This window comes from Miscanthus floridulus, chromosome 1, assembly GCF_019320115.1.
Source record: "Miscanthus floridulus cultivar M001 chromosome 1, ASM1932011v1, whole genome shotgun sequence".
Lineage (NCBI taxonomy): Eukaryota > Viridiplantae > Streptophyta > Magnoliopsida > Poales > Poaceae > Miscanthus > Miscanthus floridulus.
The window spans coordinates 61065288-61085994 of NC_089580.1; the positions used below are offsets into that span (position 1 = coordinate 61065288).

The window sequence follows — 20707 nt, forward strand, 5'->3', positions numbered from 1 at the left end:
TCTTTGTCTCTGAGCATGTATCTTCATGGCATCAATAAATTTTTGGACCTCCACTATATAAGATGGGTCTAATCTTGATAAGTTGTACATCCATAATGACATCTCCATATTTATTTGTAATTAGTTAGGAAAATATTGTATGTCACTCTAAAAACAAAACGAAAATAATCCCTCATAACTAAGATTCTATCCTCCATCAATTAAATAGATATGAAAACCTACCTCTTACAGAATTTATAAAATAAAAAATTTAAATAATTATTTAAACTCATTTTTATAATTATAAGAATTAATTAAACAGAGATGGCATCTTGATTAACAAACCCTAAGTATAAGCAAAAATAACAAACCCTAATTAACAAACCCTAAGTACATGAAATACTAACTAACCCTAATTAATAAACCATTAATTACTAACTAAATTAATTAACTAACCCTAAGTACATGAAATATCTAACCCTAAATAATAAACCATCAATTACTAACAAAAATTATTGAAAAACCTAAGGTACATGAAATAATAACTAACCCTATTTAACAAACCCTAAGTATAGACAATAATAACTAACCCTAATTAACAAAACATTAACTACTAAATTAATTCATAAACCCTAAGTACGTAGATTAAAAAACTAAATTAATTCATAGTTTATAATTACAGGAAATAAGTATAACAATTGACAAGACTTTATAAAGTGTTAATCATTATTCTATTACATAGATCTACTCACAAGAATTCTAAAAAGTATTTATTTTCTATAATCCGAGCAAGATACAATTTACTATGAATTTACAAAAAAAATAGCTAAAACTCTCTCTCTTGCCCTAGCTATGAACCCTAACCCTAACCCTAGATTTAGAGCACCTCCAATACAAGAATTGAACCAAAGAATCACTAAAAAAATGGCGGCAACAACACTAACTAACCTTTTGGAAGTTTCTCACCAAAGAAATGAAGTTCAAAACCTCCCCCCCTTGGAATCGCCACTTCTTTGTCCGCCACTGTGCACACAGCACGCGAGTAACTGTTCTTGTCTGGAGGTGGATGAAGGGAATTTATAGCAGCATTAACACAGGCGATTGGTAAGGAGGACCGCCTGTGTAAAACAATTTACACAGGCGGCTCTCCTATCTCAACCGCCTGTGTAAATGGTATTTACACAGGCAGTTTATAATGTCAGCCGCCTGTGTAAATGGTATTTACACAGGCGGTTGTCATTGTAAACCGCCTGTGTAAATACACGTACTTACACAGGCGGTTCTCTTGCTGGGCCCACCCTATTTTTTGTACTGGCGTCATGAAATTGTGAACCGCCTGTGAAAAAAAAAACAACGTGCCAGCAAAAATGATTTCTGTAGTAGTGTGCTCTGGTGAAGAAAAGAAAGTAACCGTCAGACAACAATTTGACAAATACAGAGCTGAGTAGGATGGCGCGCAGGAGGCACACATGTTCTAAAGCGCACTAGGCTATCTGGTGACATGGCGGGCAGACTAACGGCTAGTCCATGGCACAATGACCCAGTGAAGAGTATTTCAGCCACTGGATCAGCCTCCGATAATTGTAGAAAATATTGCTAATGGTTGCAATGACCAGTTCTTCAACTTCTTTGGTATGTTTATATCCCTCCAACCAATTAGAGCTCCTTAGAGTAACCCTAGTCGGATGATATGGCTCGGAGTGACGAGCTCAACAGCTCTAATAGCTAGACAAAATTATATTTTTGATACGGTCATGAGAAATAGAACACTATGAAGATGTAATTTTCACTCGATGCAATTGTGCAAAATTCATATATGTTCCGAACGAGGCCCCTCCAACACCCACCCATTTAGTTTTGGGCCCTATTGAGGGGAAAAAAGGCAATCTCAGAATAAACAATCGTATTCTTCATGCTTTACCAGAAATAACCATACTATTTTTTTTTTTTGAAAAAAAACTTGATTTACCATGTTAAGTGTTATACTAGTTCAGTCCTTGTGTTACACAGCGCACAGTTTATGCCGCCACGGCCTTCGTCCGATCCCGCTCGAGCAAGCCCCCGGAGCACGACCGGTTCCTTGTGATCCGTCGAGTCCACGTCAACCGCCACCACCTCGCCGGCCGCCGTCGTACCCTCCCTCCGCCGAAGCCTGGACAGGGCGGCTAGCCAGGCGCACACGCAGGCCACGGCCCATAGCCACCCTCCGAGCAGCCCGGCCATGGACACCGCGACCACCATGGACAACCCCACCACAGGGCCGAACGCGCCCACGCCGCCGGCCCCGGTTTCGCTCGTCGGCTTGGTGGGCGTTCGCGTCGTCTCGACCGCCGGAGCACTCCGGGGTTGCTCGGCTCCGCGGGAGCGGCTGCCGTTTCTGCTGCTGCCACCGGTGGCTTGGATCCGCGACGCCTCGGACGGTGAGTTGTTATCGCTCTGTGACCGCGGCGATGGCGGTGGCTGCTCCGTGCGCTCTGGGTGCCGTTGTTTATTGCGGCCGCTGCTGCTGCTGCTGCTGTCCATGGCGCTGTGCTGTGATGGGTAGGGAAGCAGAATATTACCTTACCATTTGACGATAACAAAGTTTTCATGAATTAGGAAAAAGAAACTCTCTGAGTGAAAATTTTCAAATGGTACAGCTGTCATATCTACGATTCGGACAGCAATTTTTCCAAGAAATTAAATGGGAAGGAGTAACAAAAAACTCTTAATTGAAAGAAAAAAAATCAAATAATCCTAAGTTAGTAGCACTGTAACAGCAACATGAGTTTGTACAAAACACGAACCATATGGCACATGGTCCAGTGTAGTGCTACCGAGCTTTTTTACGTCTCACCTCGCGTGCAGGAGCGCGCGCCGGCGCCAAGAAGCAGCATCCCGGGAGGCGAAGCCCCTTCCGCTTCCGGGACTCCTCCTCGTCGGTGCCGGTGCCGCGCCTCATCACCTCCGAATCAGCCGCCGTCCCCACCAGGCCCCCGTCCACCACCGGGACGGTGCGCTTCTTCCTCCGGCGCCGCGACGCCTGGCCGCGCTCGCGACGGCTGCCGCCGAAGCAGAACTGCAGGGTGACCCAGCTGAGGTTCCGTCGTCGTCGCCCGCCGCTCGCAACGTCCTCGTGTGCCGGAGCCATGCACCGAATGCACGCGCCCGCGCGCAAGAACTGGTGGCAATCCCGGACTCCACCGATATTAGTAAGGCAGCCTTCGAACAAAGAATGATTCGTTAATGGTGGCCTCCCGCCATCAGACATGCATGGTTTATGCGTTAATAACCATCGGATTAGCTGAGGGAATCTGGGTGATTTGCGCCGAAGCAACCAACGGAATTATACGGTCAAGTACGGCAGTGCCTACGAAAGTCGTCCGTCACAGCTTATGACTTGTGCAGTACGCACAGGAGCAATTGGACGAATCTGGCATCAGGATGAGAGTGAGACTCCCATGCCATGACAAAAAAAAGGAGATAGTGCACTAAAAAAGATATTAAAGAGAAATGAGTAGTTTTAGCGGGGCGTTTTTTTTTTGTGCACTTCGACGGAATTTCCTAAGAATAAATACAAGTGTTACATTCGGTCCGTTTATGTTACATTCGCTCTGTTTTATTTGTTGGTTATTACCACAATTTGCCAAATTTTGCATGCTTTAGTTCGTGTGACATTTTTTTTTGCATGAACCTCCTTTGTCTCAAAATAATACAATTTATAACAGTGCTAAGTAAAATGATTCAAAGTTTGATCAAATTTATATAAAAAGATATTAATAATTACCATATTAAATAAGTGTCATTAGATTTATTATGAAATATATTTTTATGGTATACCTATTTGGAGTCATACATATTGAAAATATTTTTTATAAATTTAGTCAAATTTAAGATTGTTTGACTTTAATCAGATCTAGAATTATATTTGTTTTTATGGGATGGAGGTAGTACGTGGAAGTATAAAAAAAATATGGAACGTAGCATCACATGTGTGTTTGAGAATAATTTATTAAAGACGCTTGGGCACTAGTAACTTGTGTTCGTGGTGCATTTCGCACAAGATATTGAGCCTGTTCGCTTGCTCGTAAACGATCGTAAATTTCCAGTTAGGAACAGTATTTTTCTCTCACACTAAACCAGCCAACAATAAATAATCCATGATTGTTTACGGCCTTCCGAACAGGCTGATGCACCGTGGTACTGGTATAGCGAGGATAAGAACCAAACATGATCGCTATTGGCCCTTTCATTTCTTGAAAATTAAAGTTGGATCTTGTCTCGATGTCTTTTGCACTGATTTTATTTTTATTGTTTTGCTGTTTTCTATTATGGGTCACTGCTATTGTGACAAAAATACATTATTCAACTGAATTGAATTTATAACCGGAGAGAGGTCAATTAGCTACATCTAGCATTTGAATTGAATCAGCTAAGCCATCTTTTTTTTAGAAGAATTTTATAAGCCATCTTTTTTTCACGTCCAAGGAGTTCCATCTCCGGGCCATGTAATTCCACTTCTTTTTGTTTACGGTCCACGGCCCCGTTGACTAGCAGTGTAGCACGAACCCAAGTTAGCCTTTGCCTCGCGCGAGACTAGGGCTTTTTACGTATTTACCATTATTACGATCGTCACTTACAGAAATCACACTCTTAGAATGACGCATACAAATTTAGCCGTTTTAGTTCGCGCTCCTTTCATTTTTACCACTTTCGCCTATGTGGCACGCCAGCTCGTGCTGACACGCTGGCACCGGCACGGGAAATGACCCCGCTGCCCCGGCCATCTTTCAATTAGACGCGCCGTTGCCCTCAACCTTTTCCCCCTCCCCATTTCGTTCGCTGCCACCTCCTTCCTCTGCCCGCCCGCCGCCCCCATCCTGCTCGTCTCCACCGCCACGGCCACCACGGACGGCAACCATGTCGCATAGGGCGGAGTCATCCAGCTCGAGTAGGCCGGCGAGGAGGCTGAGTTCCGCGGTCGCTAGGTTTGTGGCCTATCCGGTTGGTACGGAAACATGGCTTCCCTTGATTGTCTGCCCCGATTGCAAGCTCGCTCGTGTGATTGAGCTTCGCGTGGTGCAGGACACTCGAAATAAGGGTCGCAGCTTCTTCAAATGCCCTAGAAACAGAGTGAGTTTTGGTGATTTTCCTTTTTCCTTCATTCTAGCCCTAGCTTGTCTTATTTATTTCTTTTTTTTTTGCACAATCCGCAGCTCTGTAGCTTCTATAGGTTCCAGAAGGCTTATTTCGATGAATTGGTCGACAAGAAGATCATCAGGATCTACTGCGAGGAGATTGAGGAACTGGTGGAGGAGGGAGGAGAAGAGCACAGTGAAGGCGCCCATCTAGGGGTGGAGGGCTTGAAGGACCAGAAGACTGAGGCACTGGAGAAGAAGTTTGAGAAGATGTCAAAAATGAACTATGTCATTGTTTGTCTTGTGGTTGTTGTGTTTGGAGTAGTTTTCAAATCTATGATGACCTGATGTAGTGACTTTGTATGACAATGAACCCTTTTATTTCAATGAAATTGGCTGTCCAGTATGCTTGAATGAATGAGCAGTTGGAATTGTGCATTCTCAGTTTCAAATGAATGAGCAGTTGGAGTTGTTTTCAGTGAATGAGCAGTTACAACCAAATTATAATGAAAAAGAGCAACTGCAAGCTGACATTGAAATAGGGGCTAATTGTTTGCCATTACATTACATAAATAAGATGTTCTTGACATTCAAATAGGGGCTGGTTTGCCATCACATAACTGAGATGTTCTTCACTACCAAAATAAGGGCACCATGCTTACTGTTTATGTGCTCATTTAAGTACATAACATAAATTACATGCCATTGAACACAAAAGTTCCAGATCATTGCATAAAAGACCATCCATGGTCACTTGGCCTTGGCCTTGCCCTTCCCCTTGTCCTTCTCTCTATTCTTCTTAGGTGGTGGAGTTTTCTTCACTTTAGTTGCTAACTGCTTCCTCCTTGGTGTAATTTTCTTCACAGGCTCAGGTTGGACTTCATCTTGTGCAAACAGTGCCCTATTATAGGAAAAACATATTTAGTTACCAGCATAGTTTCAATTAACCATCTTAAAGAAGATGAAATGAGTACCTTCTAATTGGTGTTTCTGGTAGAACAACTTCCAAAGCCATTAGTTCCAGGCCTCCTTCTTCTTCTCTTGCTGCTGCAAATTCATTTCTTGTAGCTTCCATTTCCTCCCTTGCTGCTACTTCTGCTAGTTCCCTTGCTGCTTCTGCCTTCATTTGTGCTTCCAGGGTCTCCCTCTTAGCTTTTGTTGATGCTTCTCTTGCCAATGCTGCTCTTGTTCTTGGAGTTAGTGCTTCATCACCACCAGATGTCTTGGCCTTCTTGCTCCCAACCTTGGCTGGTTTCTTCTTACTTGCTCTCTTCCTACAAAGTGTAGGGCCAGTGGTTATCATTTACAAAAAAAAACAAAAACAAGTAAATCACAGTTAGAAGGCACCTTTTCTTTGTTCTAGTGTGGGGACACTTCCAGCTACTAGCCCTATGACCATACTCTTTACAGTTTGGGCACCTGACTTGCCTAGTTGCTTTGCTTCCTGTCTCCCTTGCTGGTTTCATCCTATTTTTCCTCAATCTTCTAGGCTCTTTCTTTTTCTGTAGTGGAGGGTGGACTTTGTACCCCTTGGCCACCTCAGGCCATTGATTCCTATCAGTGATGCTTGGAATTATACCTGCATATGCTGCTTGAAACTTGGCCACAGAATAATAGTTGTCCACAAAGGATCCCATTTCAGGGTTCCTCATGTTGGTGATAACTGTCAGTGCATGTGGACATGGTTTACCAGTTAGTTGCCACTGCCTACAAGTGCAAATTTTCTGAGGTAAGTACACAACATGCCTTCTAACTTCTTCATCTTTGTACACCTCAGTGACCTCAGCTTCAGTAGGGTGGCCTTTGGAAACATGAATGTGACCTAGTCCCCTGGAGGCAGCATTGAGCTGATAGATGACAGCAGGCAATATACCAGGAGGCAATGCTATAGAAATCTTCCTTCTTTTGGCAAACAAGATCATTATCTGCTCTCTAATGGCATCTACCATGCTGTGCATAGGCAGGTCTTTGTGCTCTTTGATCCAAGCATTCCAAGATTCTGCTAGATTGTTGTTTATGTAGTCACACTTGATATCAGCAGAGAACTTGCTTCTTGCCCAAAGAAATGGATGGTGCTCATCAAGCCATTTCTGCACCTCTGGACTAGCTGCCAACACTTTGTCAAAGAAGTACTTGAACTTATGTGGGGAATATGCTCTAGCTGTAGGCCACATATTCTTGCCATACACATCACCTGTGTAGTACTTCTTCATATTCTCCATCAAATGCCTAAAACATTCTTTCCACTCTGCATCTGGAAACACACTTTTTACAGCTGACTCTAGACCCTTGCATGCATCTGTGCAGATTGCTAAGTGTTCCATGGGTCCAATTGCTTTTCTAAGTTGTTCCATAAACCAAACCCAATTGTCTTTTGTCTCAGAGTCAAAGAAACCAAATGCTAAAGGAAACAACCAGTTATGGCCATCTAGAGCTAAGGCTGCTGGCATGTGGCCATTCTAGGACCCATTCAGAGCAGTAGAGTCTACACTGATATAAGGCCTACAGCCATTCAAAAACCATCTATACTTGCTTTGAATGCACAGAAGAATCTGCTAAACCTAACTTTGCCTTCATCATCTGTGATAGTGTCTATCTCTACCACACTACCAGGTGATCTCAGTTCTATCTCAGCCTTTATCCTATACAACCAATCGAAAGAATCATTCCACTTACCAAAAAGCTTTTCAGATGCTCTCCTAGTCCCATTGTACACTGTCTGGTAGGGGATGTCAATACCATATTTGAATTTCAACTCCTTTTTCATCTCTGTAGCCCCCATTGATGCCTTCTTCTTTAAGAATTGAACTGCTCTCTCTACCACCCATTTTATTGAGGCCATAGTGTTAGCTTCAACCCTTTGTGTAGATGCACACTTATGATCTTGTTTATTTATTTGAATCTGCATGTACAAAAAAATGCATACATAAGTATAATTGAAAGGCTTCAAACCACCAATTCAATGGAGAAGATGCAATGCAAACAAAAACTACAACAAACATGTGTATAAAATCAGAAAATGTACCCTGACACTGCCATCATGTTGGGTTCTGGCTCTAAGTTTCCATGGGCAACCTAGAGCACCACAGCAGACCCTGTATCTTTCTATGTCTGAATGCTCAGTAACAAGCTCAAACTCCCTTTTTATAGCATATTGTTTAATTGCTAGCCTAAGCTCCTCCATGCTGGGATACACAGTGCCTACACTCATATCAGGATTGTCCCTGTCCCATTCATACAGTGGCTCTTCATGAGCAATGTCATCAACATCAACAGCTGCTGCATTCATGTCTTCATGCATCTGTGCTGACATAGCTAGAATTGGCACCTCTTGTGTACCATGTTCTTCCTCTCTTGCCTCAGCTTCCTTGAATCCCATAGCCTCATATATCTGATCCTCATCAACAAGCTGTGTAGTAGTACCATCATCTTTAGGGTTCTCTTGAATGGTTAGAATGCTCCAATCAACTACTACTATAGGTTGTTCATCATGGGGGGGGATGCTACAAGTATCACCACAGCCTTCAACATCATTAGGCTCTGCACTATGTTCATTAGTCACACCAGAGACACATCTAGCTCTAGAAGCAGCTGAACTAGCATTGTCATTACACACACCTTTCTTGACAACATCAACTGTAAGAAAAGCCACCCTCTCATCCTAGTGGTCCTTAATCATTTGCTGCACATGTTCATCCCTCCTAAGCTTCCACTCAGAGCCAGTCTCTTGGTCTACAACCCAGACTGCAAGTGTTTGAGAAGGCCCCCAGATAGTCTTTGTTGATAAATCATCATGGAATTTATCAAGAGAATACTGATCGTTCCTATCAAACTAGATGTCATGCTGCTGCTCTGCCCTGTTCACTGGACCATATTCATCAGCAACATATGGACCAACCTTAACAACTAGCCTAAATGCACTGCCAGGATCGATCCTGGCATCATCATAGACATGGAAAAACATGAGCAAGTACATACTAAGTACTACACACCTACTGTGGTAAAGTGCTTACCAAAGAGGGCAATCACCAGTGGCCATTGCGACACGGATCAGATGGAGACGTACTACATCAATCGCCTATGAAGAAAATAGCAGAGCAAGACGAAATCAGCGAACATTAACCTAATCCCTAACCCTACTCGGCGCGGGCTCTGTGTCCCAGTTACGAAGTAGGGCACGTACCTTCGATCCGTCGATGATGGATGTGCCGAAGAACACCAAGGTTGCCGTCCGTGGTGGTCGTGGCGGTGGAGACGAGCAGGATGGGGGCGGCGGGCGGGCAGAGGAAGGAGGCGGCGGCGAACGAAATGGGGAGGGGGAAAAGGGAGAGGGCAACGACGCGTCCAATTGAAAGATGGCCGGGGGCAGCGGGGTCATTTCCCGTGCCGGTGCAAGCGTGTTAGCACGAGCTGGCGTGCCACATAGGCGAAAGTGGTAAAAATGAAAGGAGCATGAACCTCCTTTGTCTCAAAATAATACAATTTATAACAGTGCTAAGTAAAATGATTCGAAGTTTGATCAAATTTATATAAAAAGCTATTAATAATTACCATATTAAATAAGTGTCATTAGATTTATTATGAAATATATTTTTATGGTATACCTATTTGGAGTCATACATATTGAAAATGTTTTCTATAAATTTAGTCAAATTTAAGATTGTTTGACTTTAATCAGATCTAGAATTATATTTGTTTTATGGGATGGAGGTAGTACGTAGAAGTATAAAAAAATATGGAACGTAGCATCACATGTGTGTTTGAGAATAATTTATTAAAGACGCTTGGGCACTAGTAAATTGTGTTCGTGGTGCATTTCGCACAAGATATGCACCGTGGTACTGGTATAGCGAGGATAAGAACCAAACATGATCTCTATTGGCCCTTTCATTTCTTGAAAATTAAAGTTGGATCTTGTCTCGATGTCTTTTGCACTGATTTTATTTTTATTGTTTTGCTATTTTCTATTAAGGGTCACTGCTATTGTGACAAAAATACATTATTCAACTTAATTGAATTTATAACCGGAGAGAGGTCAATTAGCTACATCTAGCATTTGAATTGAATCAGCTAAGCCATCTTTTTTTTTTAGAAGAATTTTATAAGCCATCTTTTTTTCACGTCCAAGGAGTTCCATCTCCGGGCCATGTAATTCCACTTCTTTTTGTTTACGGTCCACGGCCCCGTTGACTAGCAGTGTAGCACGAGCCCAAGTTAGCCTTTGCCTCGCGCGAGACTCCGGCCCCCAACCTCCGAAAAAACTCCAGAGGTTCAAATGGCGGCGGCGGAGAAGCCAGTGGCGGTGCGGCGAGCGGAGGAGCTGGTGGAGAGGGAGATGGGCGGGCGCGACGCCTCCCACGACGCCGCGCACGCGCTCCGCGTGCGGGACCTCGCGCTCTCGCTCTCAGCCGTAGAGGGCCTCTCCGCCCCCGACCGCCTCCTCACCGTAACTAACCACTGGCTCGCCTCTCCTTCGTTTCTCCTTATCGTGCAGTCCCGGCGCGGAGAGTTTCCCGGTTTTCTGATGCACATGCCGTTTGGTTGCTCCAGGTGGAACTGGCCGCTCTCCTGCACGACGTTGGTAACTCCCCCCCGCGCCCCTCCACACACACAATTATCCTTTAGGGTTTGTTTGGATGTGCATGTATTCATCTCAATCCACGTGTGTTGAAGTGGAATTAAACTAAGTTCAATTCCAATCCACTCCAACACATGTGGATTGAAGTGGATACATATGCATCCAAACAAGGCCTTATCGATTTCATTTGCTTAACCTCTACAATCCATTTGAGTATGACTAGTTTCTTTTTTTGTGCAGGAGATTACAAGTATACCAAGTAAGGGCGTAAGGGAGCTTGTAGTGTTTTGTTAAGTTCATTCTTTTGTTTTCCGAAGAGTGGAAGAAAGTTGAATTAGAGTTAGCAGAACCCTTTGTGCTGTAGAGACCGTGCATTAGTGAGAGACTGTTGGCTGTGTTGAGGAGCGAGTTTGATCTTTCGTATGTGATGAATTGATTACATTATTGGATATTGGGTAGGAACAATGTGGAGGATATGAGCGTCGTTGAGATGTTTCTTCAAGAGGTAGGATTGGATGAAGCCCAGAAGGATGAAATAGTGGCGATTATTAAGGGGATGGGTGAGATATTCACTTATTCAGTTATTTGTGGATATGCATATGCACTACATTTTTGTTCGACGACAGATCTCATTGGGGGCACAGTCTAGTTCAAACAGTTCATTTCTGATGCTTATTCCTCTTTGACATGCATGTGTCCATTTTATTATGATCTCAGATTATTTATCTTCATCCACTTGTTCCTTCACTTATATTGCTGCAGAAAATTTTAATTCATTATGCCCTTTGCTAAGATACCTGTTTGCTGTTACATCATCTGAATACCCCCAAGTACCTCACATGAAAAAGGAACATCCATAAATATGCTTATTGTATCATTGTTAGTTCCTAGTGAATCATTCTTGCAATTATGCATGCAAAATGTCTTTCTAACCCTTTAATAAACTGCAGGGTTCAAAAATGAAGTTTCGAATAAATCTATTGTTGAGCCCACTCTTGAGTTTGCAATTGTACAAGACGCAGATCGCCTGGATGCAATTGGGGCAATTGGTAAGTACTTCAGTGGAGTTTTAAATTCTGTATGATCTGAATTTCTTTTAACATTTATGATTATGCAAACTCTGTTTGTACCCAACCTTTTCCAGGTCCGTTTCTTCCTATGTTTGTCTGAATTCTGCTGGAACAAATCCGTTGAATGTTTCTTTCACTATTAGGTTTTACCAAATAGACTGTTGTGGGAAAATAGCAGTATGCGTATCTCTACAAGCATTGCAAACCAATAGTATAGCTTCCTGACTCCTACTTAGGCACTCCATCAACTTCTCTTAGGGCTGTCATGCATATTTCGTTTGTCTCAGCAGTTGTCTTCTAACAGCATTTACTTCCTGTAGCTCTTCACCTCTCTGATATTCTGTGATATGCTAATCGCAATAGTGTACCACCAGCCAGACGAATCTTGAACCTGATAGCCTGTAGATGCGAGTGTATGTTAACTTATGCAACTCTTAAACTTGAAGATGGCTAGATGAGCTAAAGCAGGGAAAATATAAGATGAAACCTCTGCTATTGTTCTCTACTAGTTTTATTGTTGTCTTGACCCAATAAGTGCTTATAAATTTTCTACTTATATGCATTATATGGGGAAAGAAAACCAAAGATGCACATATTTTTGGCTACCTTTGTAGTTCAAATAAGAACTCTGTGTTTAGCCTTCTCATGTGATACATGTAGGTATTGCAAGATGTTTTACATATGGTGGGAGCAAGAACAGCGCATTACATGATCCTAGAATTCTGCCACGTGATAACTTGTCAAAGGAAAAGTACATGTCCAAGGAAGAGAAGCAGACATCAATCAATCATTTTCACGAGAAGCTTTTTAAACTGAAGGACATGATGAAGACAGAGGTAATTATTCATCTTTTTTATAGAAGTCTTGTGACTGCTGCAAACAGTCGCCTGTTAGCGTGATTTTAGGAAGAAAGCATTGTCCCTACACCTAAAGAACCTATTAAGAGTTGTAGAGTGATTTTAGGTCTAGTTCGCTTCATTTTTCTGTTTGGGGGAAATTAGTTTGCTTCATTTATTATGCACATAATTTGTGGGAATTAGATTTGCTTAGTCCTACTCCTGTTAGCGTGTATTGATGTCATGATTAACAGTCGCCTGTTATTTGTTCCCTATTCGATTTTTTATGATTGTATCATAGTATCAGGCTATTTTTATGCGTGTATCATAGTATCAAGCTAGGTTTACCCAGAAATACACTCATTCCCCTTATCTGTTCGATATGTACTGAGACCTAGTTCACTGTGTGCATAGGCCGGGAGAAGGAGAGCTGAGAAAAGGCACAAGTTCATGGAGGACTATGTGGCTGAATTCTACGAAGAGTGGAGTGGCAGGGGTTGAGGTTGAACAACCAGGTTTTGGGCTTGTGTGAGAGCGTGCAGTTGGCCAACCATTTCTCAACAACCCATGATGATGTTCGTCTACCTGACCTATTTTCTGCTGATGAAGTCAGGCAAATGAACAATGCAAAGCCTGTTAGATTGGCTGAACAATCATACGGTCCTGTGATAAACAGATGCCATGGCATCTTGCTGCTGTTGTACTGAAATAATACTGCTACAATATACCGGTTACATCACCTGAAGGTTAAGTATCTTGCCATCACACATATACATATAAATTTATACATAATGCAGAAGTTCTATACTACATGAAAACGAAACAAATGAAGTACATAATAACAGTATATATAGACTACAAAGAAAGACAAAATGAAAACACAGAAATCTTGTTCCACATCAGCACCAACTTCCACTCACACAAAGTGGCACAGCGAAGAGCCCTGCTTCTTCCATGTCTTTCTTCAGTCTCCGAGCCTCATTATTGGCAGCAGGCTCGGCAGTCGGCACCACAGCTCAGAGCTTGTTGGTCTTGTCTCTCTTGGTCAGCGTCACCTTGAGCCCGTGCTTCATGTACATGGTGAGCGCCAGCTTGGGCGCGACGGGGTGGCCCTCGACGACGTGGACGCGGTAGCGGTGGAGGATGGAGGCGGCGGCGAACTTCATCTGGTAGTAGGCGAAGTCCTTGCCGAGGCACAGGCGCGGCCCGCCGTTGAAGGCGGTGAACTTGTAGGCGGACTCGCTCATGAAGCGGCCGTCCCGGAGCCACCGCTCCGGCTTGTACTCCCGGCAGTCGTCGCCCCAGATGCTCTCCATCCGCCCCATGGAGTACATGGCGTAGATCACCTTGGTGCCCTTCTTCAGCACCGTCCCGTCCGGGAACACCTCGTCCTCCACGACCTGTCAGCGTATTGCATCAGTACTGGAATTAGCAATTGTTATTTTTGAGGGAAAATTAGTAATTGTTATCAATATTTCAATACAGACATGGTCTCAAATTGAAGTCCTATTTGCACAATACAAAATCAAGCTTCTTGATTTAGTTATCGGTGATCTGCTGCACCAATTAGCAACCTACTACTTACAAGGTAGTAGGAGTAGCTACTCTTAGATTTACTTGTTGCAAATCAGTAAATCACCTTTACGAGTCTAAAGTTATTTCCCCCCAAATGTATTCATTTTCAAGAAAGGGGTAGTTATAAACGAGTAAGATGGGTGCAGCTACTGAACTACAGCTGAAAATTGGCCCAACAGGCGTCTTTGTCAGGTCTTAAAAGTCTTCAACGACAATATACCCCAAAAGAACATGTAGGCAACGTCTAGATGACCAACTTGCAACCTAAACTCCTGCCCACGTCCCTTTTTTCTTTCTCCTCTCTCACGGCAGCACATCAACTTCAAGATGTGTTGGACCCATCACCCAATCAGAATCAGCCTATCATCAGTTCCGTGCATGATGCAGCTGGCCAGCTTCGAACTGTAGAGGATCTAGTGCATGCACTGGTAATATAATATTTAAGTGTAATACAGTGACAAGACTCTATCAACTCATTTTTTGTACGACTAACACCCAACCTCAATATATCAAGAAATGAGCCTCGGATTTCCTCTTCATGACATTGTTTTGTCGTGCACTTCTCCTATACGCCAGATGTTTGATCTTTGTTGTTGTTCGTAACATGTAATTTTATCATTGTTTATGAAAAAAATAAAATTATCTTTTGTCAGCTAGTTGATTGCGTAAGATTTTTGACTGAAAATTTAGGCAACTGAAATATAGCAACTCTCTTTATTGTATTGGTGTAGGATGCAAATCTTGGTGTCACGATTTTCACCGTACCATGGATTCCAATCAAATTTCCTAGCAGGAGAACCTGGTTTATTTCATTTCTTGTTTTCTAGTGCCCAGGGGAATTGGTGTCGGGAGCTTCTACTTTTGCAATTCATGCAGATTGCAATTTCCAAGCCGTACGCCACACGGAGACCCCCTTGGGGCTTGGCACTGCAAGGACGAGCTAGTTTCACCGAACGACGACCACGTCAAGAGCGCAGCGCTCTTCCATCCAAAATGCAGAACGCGTGCTCTGCATTGCCACACTCGCGCTTGTTTTTCTAATCTAAACAAAATTTATTGTTGTATAGTAGTACATATATTAAGCACATGCATATGTCGATGAATAATACAGTTTGTACTACGGGCATGCATGGTTTCAGTATGGGCGTGCTTGCGTACCTCCTTGTGGTCGACGGGGACGGACGGGTAGAGGCGGAGCGCCTCGGAGAGCGCGGCGTGGAGGTACTCCATCCGCTTCACCTCCTCGGGCCTGAACACCAGCTCCTCCTCCTCGACCTCCCTGCCTGCCTCCTTCCGCGCCGCCACGATCCCCTCGATCTCCTCCACGATCTTGGCCTCCACGCCGGGGTTCCTGCCGAGCAGCCAGAAGAACCACGCGAGCGCCACCGACGAGGTGTCGCGCCCGGCCAGGATGAAGTTGACGCAGATGTCGCGGAGGAACTTGTCCGTGTACGGGCGCCCGTCCTCGTCGCGCATCTTGGTGAACACGGTGAGCAGGTCCGAACTGCTGCGCCCGGCCGAGGCCTCGGCGGCGAGCTCCTCCTTGCGCCTGCGAATGACGTCGTACGCGAACTCGTCGACGCCGGCCAGGCAGCGCTGGAGCACGCGCTCGTGCCCGACGCCGAGCGCGCGCATCGCGCGCCACACCGCGGTGGGCGTGATGAAGCGGATGGTGGTGGCCTCAGTGGCGTCCTCGAACGCCCGGGCGAACGGGATCTCGGGGAGGCCCGGGCGGAGGCAGCCCGGGTCGACGCCGAAGGCGATCATGCAGACGTTGTCGAACGTGAGGCGGAGGAGCACGTCCTGGAGGTCGACCGCACCGCCACTGGCCTCGGCGTCGGCCAGCACGGGGAGCAGCCGGCGGTGCACGAGCTCGACGAGCGAGCTGGCCGTGAGCGCGCGGAACTCGGCGGAGTGGAACTCGAGGCTGGCCGCCTTGCGCTGCCGCCTCCACACCTCGTCGTCGGCGCCGAAGATGCCGTCGCCGAGGAGGTCCCGCACGGTGTCGCGGAAGTAGGGGCCCTTGGGGAAGCTCCCGAACCGGGTCTTGAGGAGGTGCTCCAGGTTGCGCGGGTCCGCGGTGACCACGCACTGGAGGTTGGTGAACCACGGCCCGCGGAACGTGAACGTGCCGCCGCGCACCTTGAGCACGCCCGTGATCCACTCGTACATGTCGCGGCGGAGGCCCAGGAGCAGGGACGGGAGCATGCCCACGAGCGGCCACGTCGGCAACCCCTGCGTGCGCCGCTGCAGCAGTGAGTGGATGGCCACGAACATGGACGCGGCCACCAGCAGCTCCACCATCTGCACCTCCGGGAGCAGGGCCGCGAGCCCACCGCTGCCGGCACCGGCCGCCACAGCAGCAACCGTGGCGTTTTGCGAGACGGCGGTGTCCATGGCGCTCATGGATGGTGTGTTGGCGTAGGCTGGGCAAAGAAAGGTGGCGGTGGCAGCTTGGCGTTGGCTTGTGTGTGCGCTAGCTGCGTGAGTTTTTGGAGAGAGTTCCTGAGGGTGCTGCAATATATAGGCGTGTGCGTGTCTGATGCCGGTGTGGTTGCAAGCTTGATGGCAACAACATACATACGGGCCGTTTTGATTTGGTGTGCGGACGAAACTAGCTACTGTAACGTCCACGTCCGTAAACTCATTTTGTCACACACGCGTCCACGCTAAGCTCGGGGTGAAAAGAGCTTAATTTAGTATAAAAAACAAAAAGAAAACAGCTTAATTTTGAGTTGTTTGAGTGTCACCATTAGTAATTAATATGTGTGTCAGGGTTCATAAACCCGGGGTTCCTCGCGGACCGGCTTTCCAGCAAAGGCTCGGCCCAAGCAGACAACGCGCAACTTATGGACCAGCCCAAGTACCTAAACAACAGGCCAGAAGAGCGATCCAATCTCCGACCGGAAGGACCGGCCGAGGAGGAATGGCAACCCGTTTTTCGACTCCGGCCCACCTCTCCGACCGGAGCGCCCGCTTCGGTCTCCAGCCTGCCTCCGGACGGCCTCTCCGATCGGAAGGCCTGGCCCAACACCGCTTCCGACTCCGACCCACGTCTCCGACCGGGGATGCGGCAAACCCCTGCTCACTGCTCTTCTCCGACTGGCGCGATCAAAGCCGACTGGGATCAACCGGCCGGGGACGCCCGCTCGGTAAGGACCAGAAAACGGACGGAGAAAGTAAGACAATACTAGGGACCATACTCTGTACACTTGCAGAAACAATGCTCTGCGACCTCCCTGGTACGACAGAACCTAAACAGTGTAGTAGGCGCTGATATTTTCCCCTACAGTATTATGGGCGTCATTAACTCACATACGATAAGGCTCCCCCCACATGCCTCTGGGCATCGACAGTGTTGTGGGTGTCGGTATTTACCGCACTAGGAGAACATGGTGAAACTCCTCACATGTCTCTGTGCATCAACAGTATAGCAGGTACCGACATCTGCCATACCTAAACAAGATGACGTAACCTCCCACGTGCATCTGACATCCAACAGTGTTGTGGGCGCCTACCATTATCTTGTACCCGCCGGCATGGACAACAAGGCATAGAAGCATACGTACTCTCTCCCTCTCACTTGTAAGGTCATCCCCTTCATCTACAAAAGGAGATACGCTCTCTCCCAACATTCAGGCTGATTAAGTCATTCTAGATTCATTAGATCGATCAAGTTCACTAACACACAATAGCAGAACCACCAAGTTCAAACCACGAGCACATGCTCGAACACTTAGCTTATAGCGGAGCTCTTGTCACTCTCGGCCCTTCCGATCGGAGTCTGACCGGACCTCTTGTACCCCCATCTTTCTCCTTCTCGTTTGTAATCCCACTGCAAACTTCGAGCACCTAGGCTCGGGAATAAAGTCACCGACCGACTCAAACTAGACGTAGGGCACGTTGTCTGAACTAGTATAAACCCTGTGTCATTGAGTGCTAGGCCACCTCCGATCACAACGTACAACAAAACTACAAATATTTACTTGCTGGTCACTTTCTGCACCGACAGTTGGCATCGTCCGTGGGGAAGACGTTGTACGTTCAACACTTTTTTGTCATCGGATGGCCCATTTTTCCGCCACCTTCGCTGTGGCGGGCTCAAGCGATATGACTCGCTTCGGCTCACTGGAGTTCCCCGCACTCCCACCTGTCGAGATGTGGGTTCCACCCGTCTTTGAGCCATCCCAGGCCTTCCTCCTCGGAAGCCTATACTTCGTCGCCAACCGGCTCAGCATACTACACCTCTGCGAGGAGGCACTCGTTCCGGCGCCCGTCGGAGGGGCTCCCTCCATTGGCTCCGGGACGCACGACGACTTCAATGATGAGGCATCTACGCTTCATTCCGAGTAAACTCTCTGCTCAAACCTCGCTGTAAGTAATATGCATACTGTTATTTACTCTCTATTTACTATCTCCCACCGATTATCCGGAGGGACCGTATTAACCGCACCACGAACACCGTACGACCGGTTCCCCTATGGCCTTGCATCCCCACGAATGCATGCACTCGAGGCTCCGAAAGACACTGCCGCCATCTCCTCTCACATCCAAATTCATGGGAATGGCGAGCTATGCTCCTACCACTTTCCACGAACTACCAGATGACGAGGGTGAGAGCGACGGCTCCAGCATCGGCGACATAGCACCTAGCCACCGTCCGTCCCGAGAGTGCGCTATGGTGGACACTTCGGGATAGCTACTGGTTGTTGTGGAGTCTGTGCAGACTCACACCCCTTCGGACCCGCATGCGAGGGCCCTCGCATTTGCGCAAGTGCACGCCGAGGAACTACGACAACGGCGGCAAAACCAGCCTGCGCCGGCGCGCTCGGTACAGCACGTTGCGCCCCATGCACACGACCCGGCGGGCGGTGCTCGGGGTCGCGCCCGCCAGGTCCAACATGAAATCATGAATGAGGGGAACGATCTCCCGCAGTTCGCTTGGGCTAGCCAGAACATCGCTGCTGCGGCAATGCTTCTGCATGGCGTTCCCGAGCCCATCGACCCCTAGGAGCGGGTGGTCTACCGTAACCTCTAGGTGCTGGTAGAAGACGCCGCCGTTCAACAGGTGGAAAGTTTCACATCACGACTTCGACACGCGCCCTCTATCCCCACCGAGGGAGTGGGGACACGTCAGACGAATTGCTCCATCCGCTCGCCGCTACAGCCACCAAGTGCGGCTCAGGAGGCAGCGCCCGCACCACGGTTCGACCTAGCGCCTGCTCTACGCCGACCACCGGTATGCAGACGCCCCGGTCTACACCAAGATGCTTGTAGCATCATCAGCAACCGGCATTAGGCCTGGCATGATGATGATGATGACGATGACCACCGGGCGGCGATGAGGGCAGGCAACACGAGTCCCGGCCAAACCATCGAGGGGAGCGGTGAAACGCGTCCTAGGCACGGTCGTCGGCCAGATGACCAGAGTCCCAGCCCTAAGGGCACGGGACCATGGGCTTTGACCGGCGTATTCGGAGAGTGCCATTCCCATAGCGCTTCCGACCGCCCACCAACATCACCAAGTACACCGGGGAGACAAACCCCGGTATTTGGCTCGAAAATTTCTAGCTCGCCTGCTGAGTTGGAGGGGTGGATGATGACTATTTCATCATTCAGTATCTCCCCATCTGCGTAGGGGAACATCTTTGGGCATGGCTTGAATTCCTCCCACACGACAGCCTCCGCGACTGGGCAGACCTCAAGAGGGTCTTTGTCGAAAATTTCCAGGTGACGTATGTCCACCCTAGAAACTCCTAGGACCTCAAGAGTTGCCAGCAGGAGCCCAGCGAGTCCCTGCGGGATTACATCTGTAGGTTCTCCCAATGATGCAACTCTCTCTCTGATGTTGTCGACGCTGACATCATCAACGTATTCGTCTCTGGGACGACCTGTGAGTCCCTGATCCACAAGCTTGGATGCCTGAAGCCCCGTTCCACCCGCGACCTGCTCGACGTCGCCATTAACCATGCCTTCGGCGAGGAGGCGGTCGGAGCGGTTTTCAACAGGGGCTGGGACAAAGGCAAGGCCAAGCGCACGGACCAAGATGAGGGCCCCTCCACATAGAGGGGCAAGAAGAACAAAAACGATCGGCGCTGATCGGACAACATCACGTTGGTTGTCGTGGCTGATCGCACGGGCAAGCAGCCCCAATAGGGACTGCCTGACCACTTCAACAAGCTCATGGACAGCCCATGCACCAACCACGTCTATCCCGTCAAACACCTTTACAAGGACTATGAGCTCCTCAAACGTTTCCTATGACAGGCCAGCAGGCCAAAAGAGGGAGATGACAAAGAGGCAGCAACCATGAAAGGAGGCGCGGCGGGCAAGGACGGGGATGGCTTCCCTGACCCTAAGGAATGCATCATGATCTTCGGTGGATCCGACGCCATATGGACCAAGCGCCAGCACAAGGTGCGCTATAGGGAGGCATGCACCACCGAGATGGCCGTCCCCTCCTTCCTCAGCTGGTCGGAATCCCCAATCACCTTCAATTAGAGGGACCATCTCTCCCACGTTGTGAGACTAGGACGCTGCCCGCTCATCGTC

At 47.2% G+C, this 20707-nt stretch overlaps 3 protein-coding genes and 1 pseudogene across 3 annotated transcripts; 1 reads left to right on the top strand and 3 right to left on the bottom strand.

Annotated features, from left to right (window-relative positions):
• Nucleotides 1-1997: 1997 nt before the first annotated feature.
• LOC136457643 (uncharacterized) lies at nucleotides 1998-3109 on the bottom strand (annotated as a pseudogene).
• A 2737-nt stretch (nucleotides 3110-5846) lies between these two features.
• Nucleotides 5847-9135, bottom strand: LOC136457653 (uncharacterized). Its single transcript, XM_066457680.1, has 7 exons — nucleotides 9110-9135; nucleotides 8930-9031; nucleotides 8191-8692; nucleotides 7663-7998; nucleotides 6444-7555; nucleotides 6071-6370; nucleotides 5847-5997 (listed from the first exon to the last, which is right to left on the bottom strand). Exons 1-7 carry the CDS (start codon nucleotides 9133-9135, stop codon nucleotides 5847-5849), a joined length of 2529 nt encoding a protein of 842 aa, XP_066313777.1.
• A 1148-nt stretch (nucleotides 9136-10283) lies between these two features.
• LOC136529875 (uncharacterized) lies at nucleotides 10284-13329 on the top strand. The gene is made up of 7 exons (XM_066522951.1): nucleotides 10284-10542; nucleotides 10647-10677; nucleotides 10915-10933; nucleotides 11134-11234; nucleotides 11625-11723; nucleotides 12405-12580; nucleotides 12995-13329. Exons 1-7 carry the CDS (start codon nucleotides 10372-10374, stop codon nucleotides 13079-13081), a joined length of 684 nt encoding a protein of 227 aa, XP_066379048.1. The 5' UTR covers nucleotides 10284-10371; the 3' UTR covers nucleotides 13082-13329.
• A 135-nt stretch (nucleotides 13330-13464) lies between these two features.
• LOC136529779 (cytochrome P450 86B1-like) lies at nucleotides 13465-16627 on the bottom strand. Its single transcript, XM_066522875.1, has 2 exons — nucleotides 15314-16627; nucleotides 13465-13980 (listed from the first exon to the last, which is right to left on the bottom strand). Exons 1-2 carry the CDS (start codon nucleotides 16559-16561, stop codon nucleotides 13597-13599), a joined length of 1632 nt encoding a protein of 543 aa, XP_066378972.1. The 5' UTR covers nucleotides 16562-16627; the 3' UTR covers nucleotides 13465-13596.
• Between the last annotated feature and the right edge of the window lie 4080 nt (nucleotides 16628-20707).

Coding starts and splice junctions, on each gene's coding strand:
- LOC136529875 (XM_066522951.1), top strand. CDS start 10,372: ATGGCGGCGGCGGAGAAGCCAGTGGCGGTGCGGCGAGCGGAGGAGCTG. Junction 11,235..11,624: donor GGCGATTATTAAGGGGATGG/GTGAGATATTCA, acceptor AATAAACTGCAG/GGTTCAAAAATGAAGTTTCG. Junction 12,581..12,994: donor AGGACATGATGAAGACAGAG/GTAATTATTCAT, acceptor CTGTGTGCATAG/GCCGGGAGAAGGAGAGCTGA.
- LOC136529779 (XM_066522875.1), bottom strand. CDS start 16,561: ATGAGCGCCATGGACACCGCCGTCTCGCAAAACGCCACGGTTGCTGCT. Junction 13,981..15,313: donor TCCCCGTCGACCACAAGGAG/GTACGCAAGCAC, acceptor ATACGCTGACAG/GTCGTGGAGGACGAGGTGTT.
- LOC136457653 (XM_066457680.1), bottom strand. CDS start 9,135: ATGGCCACTGGTGATTGCCCTCTTTG. Junction 9,032..9,109: donor ACTGGTGATTGCCCTCTTTG/GTAAGCACTTTA, acceptor TGATGATGCCAG/GATCGATCCTGGCAGTGCAT. Junction 6,371..6,443: donor CACACTAGAACAAAGAAAAG/GTGCCTTCTAAC, acceptor TACACTTTGTAG/GAAGAGAGCAAGTAAGAAGA.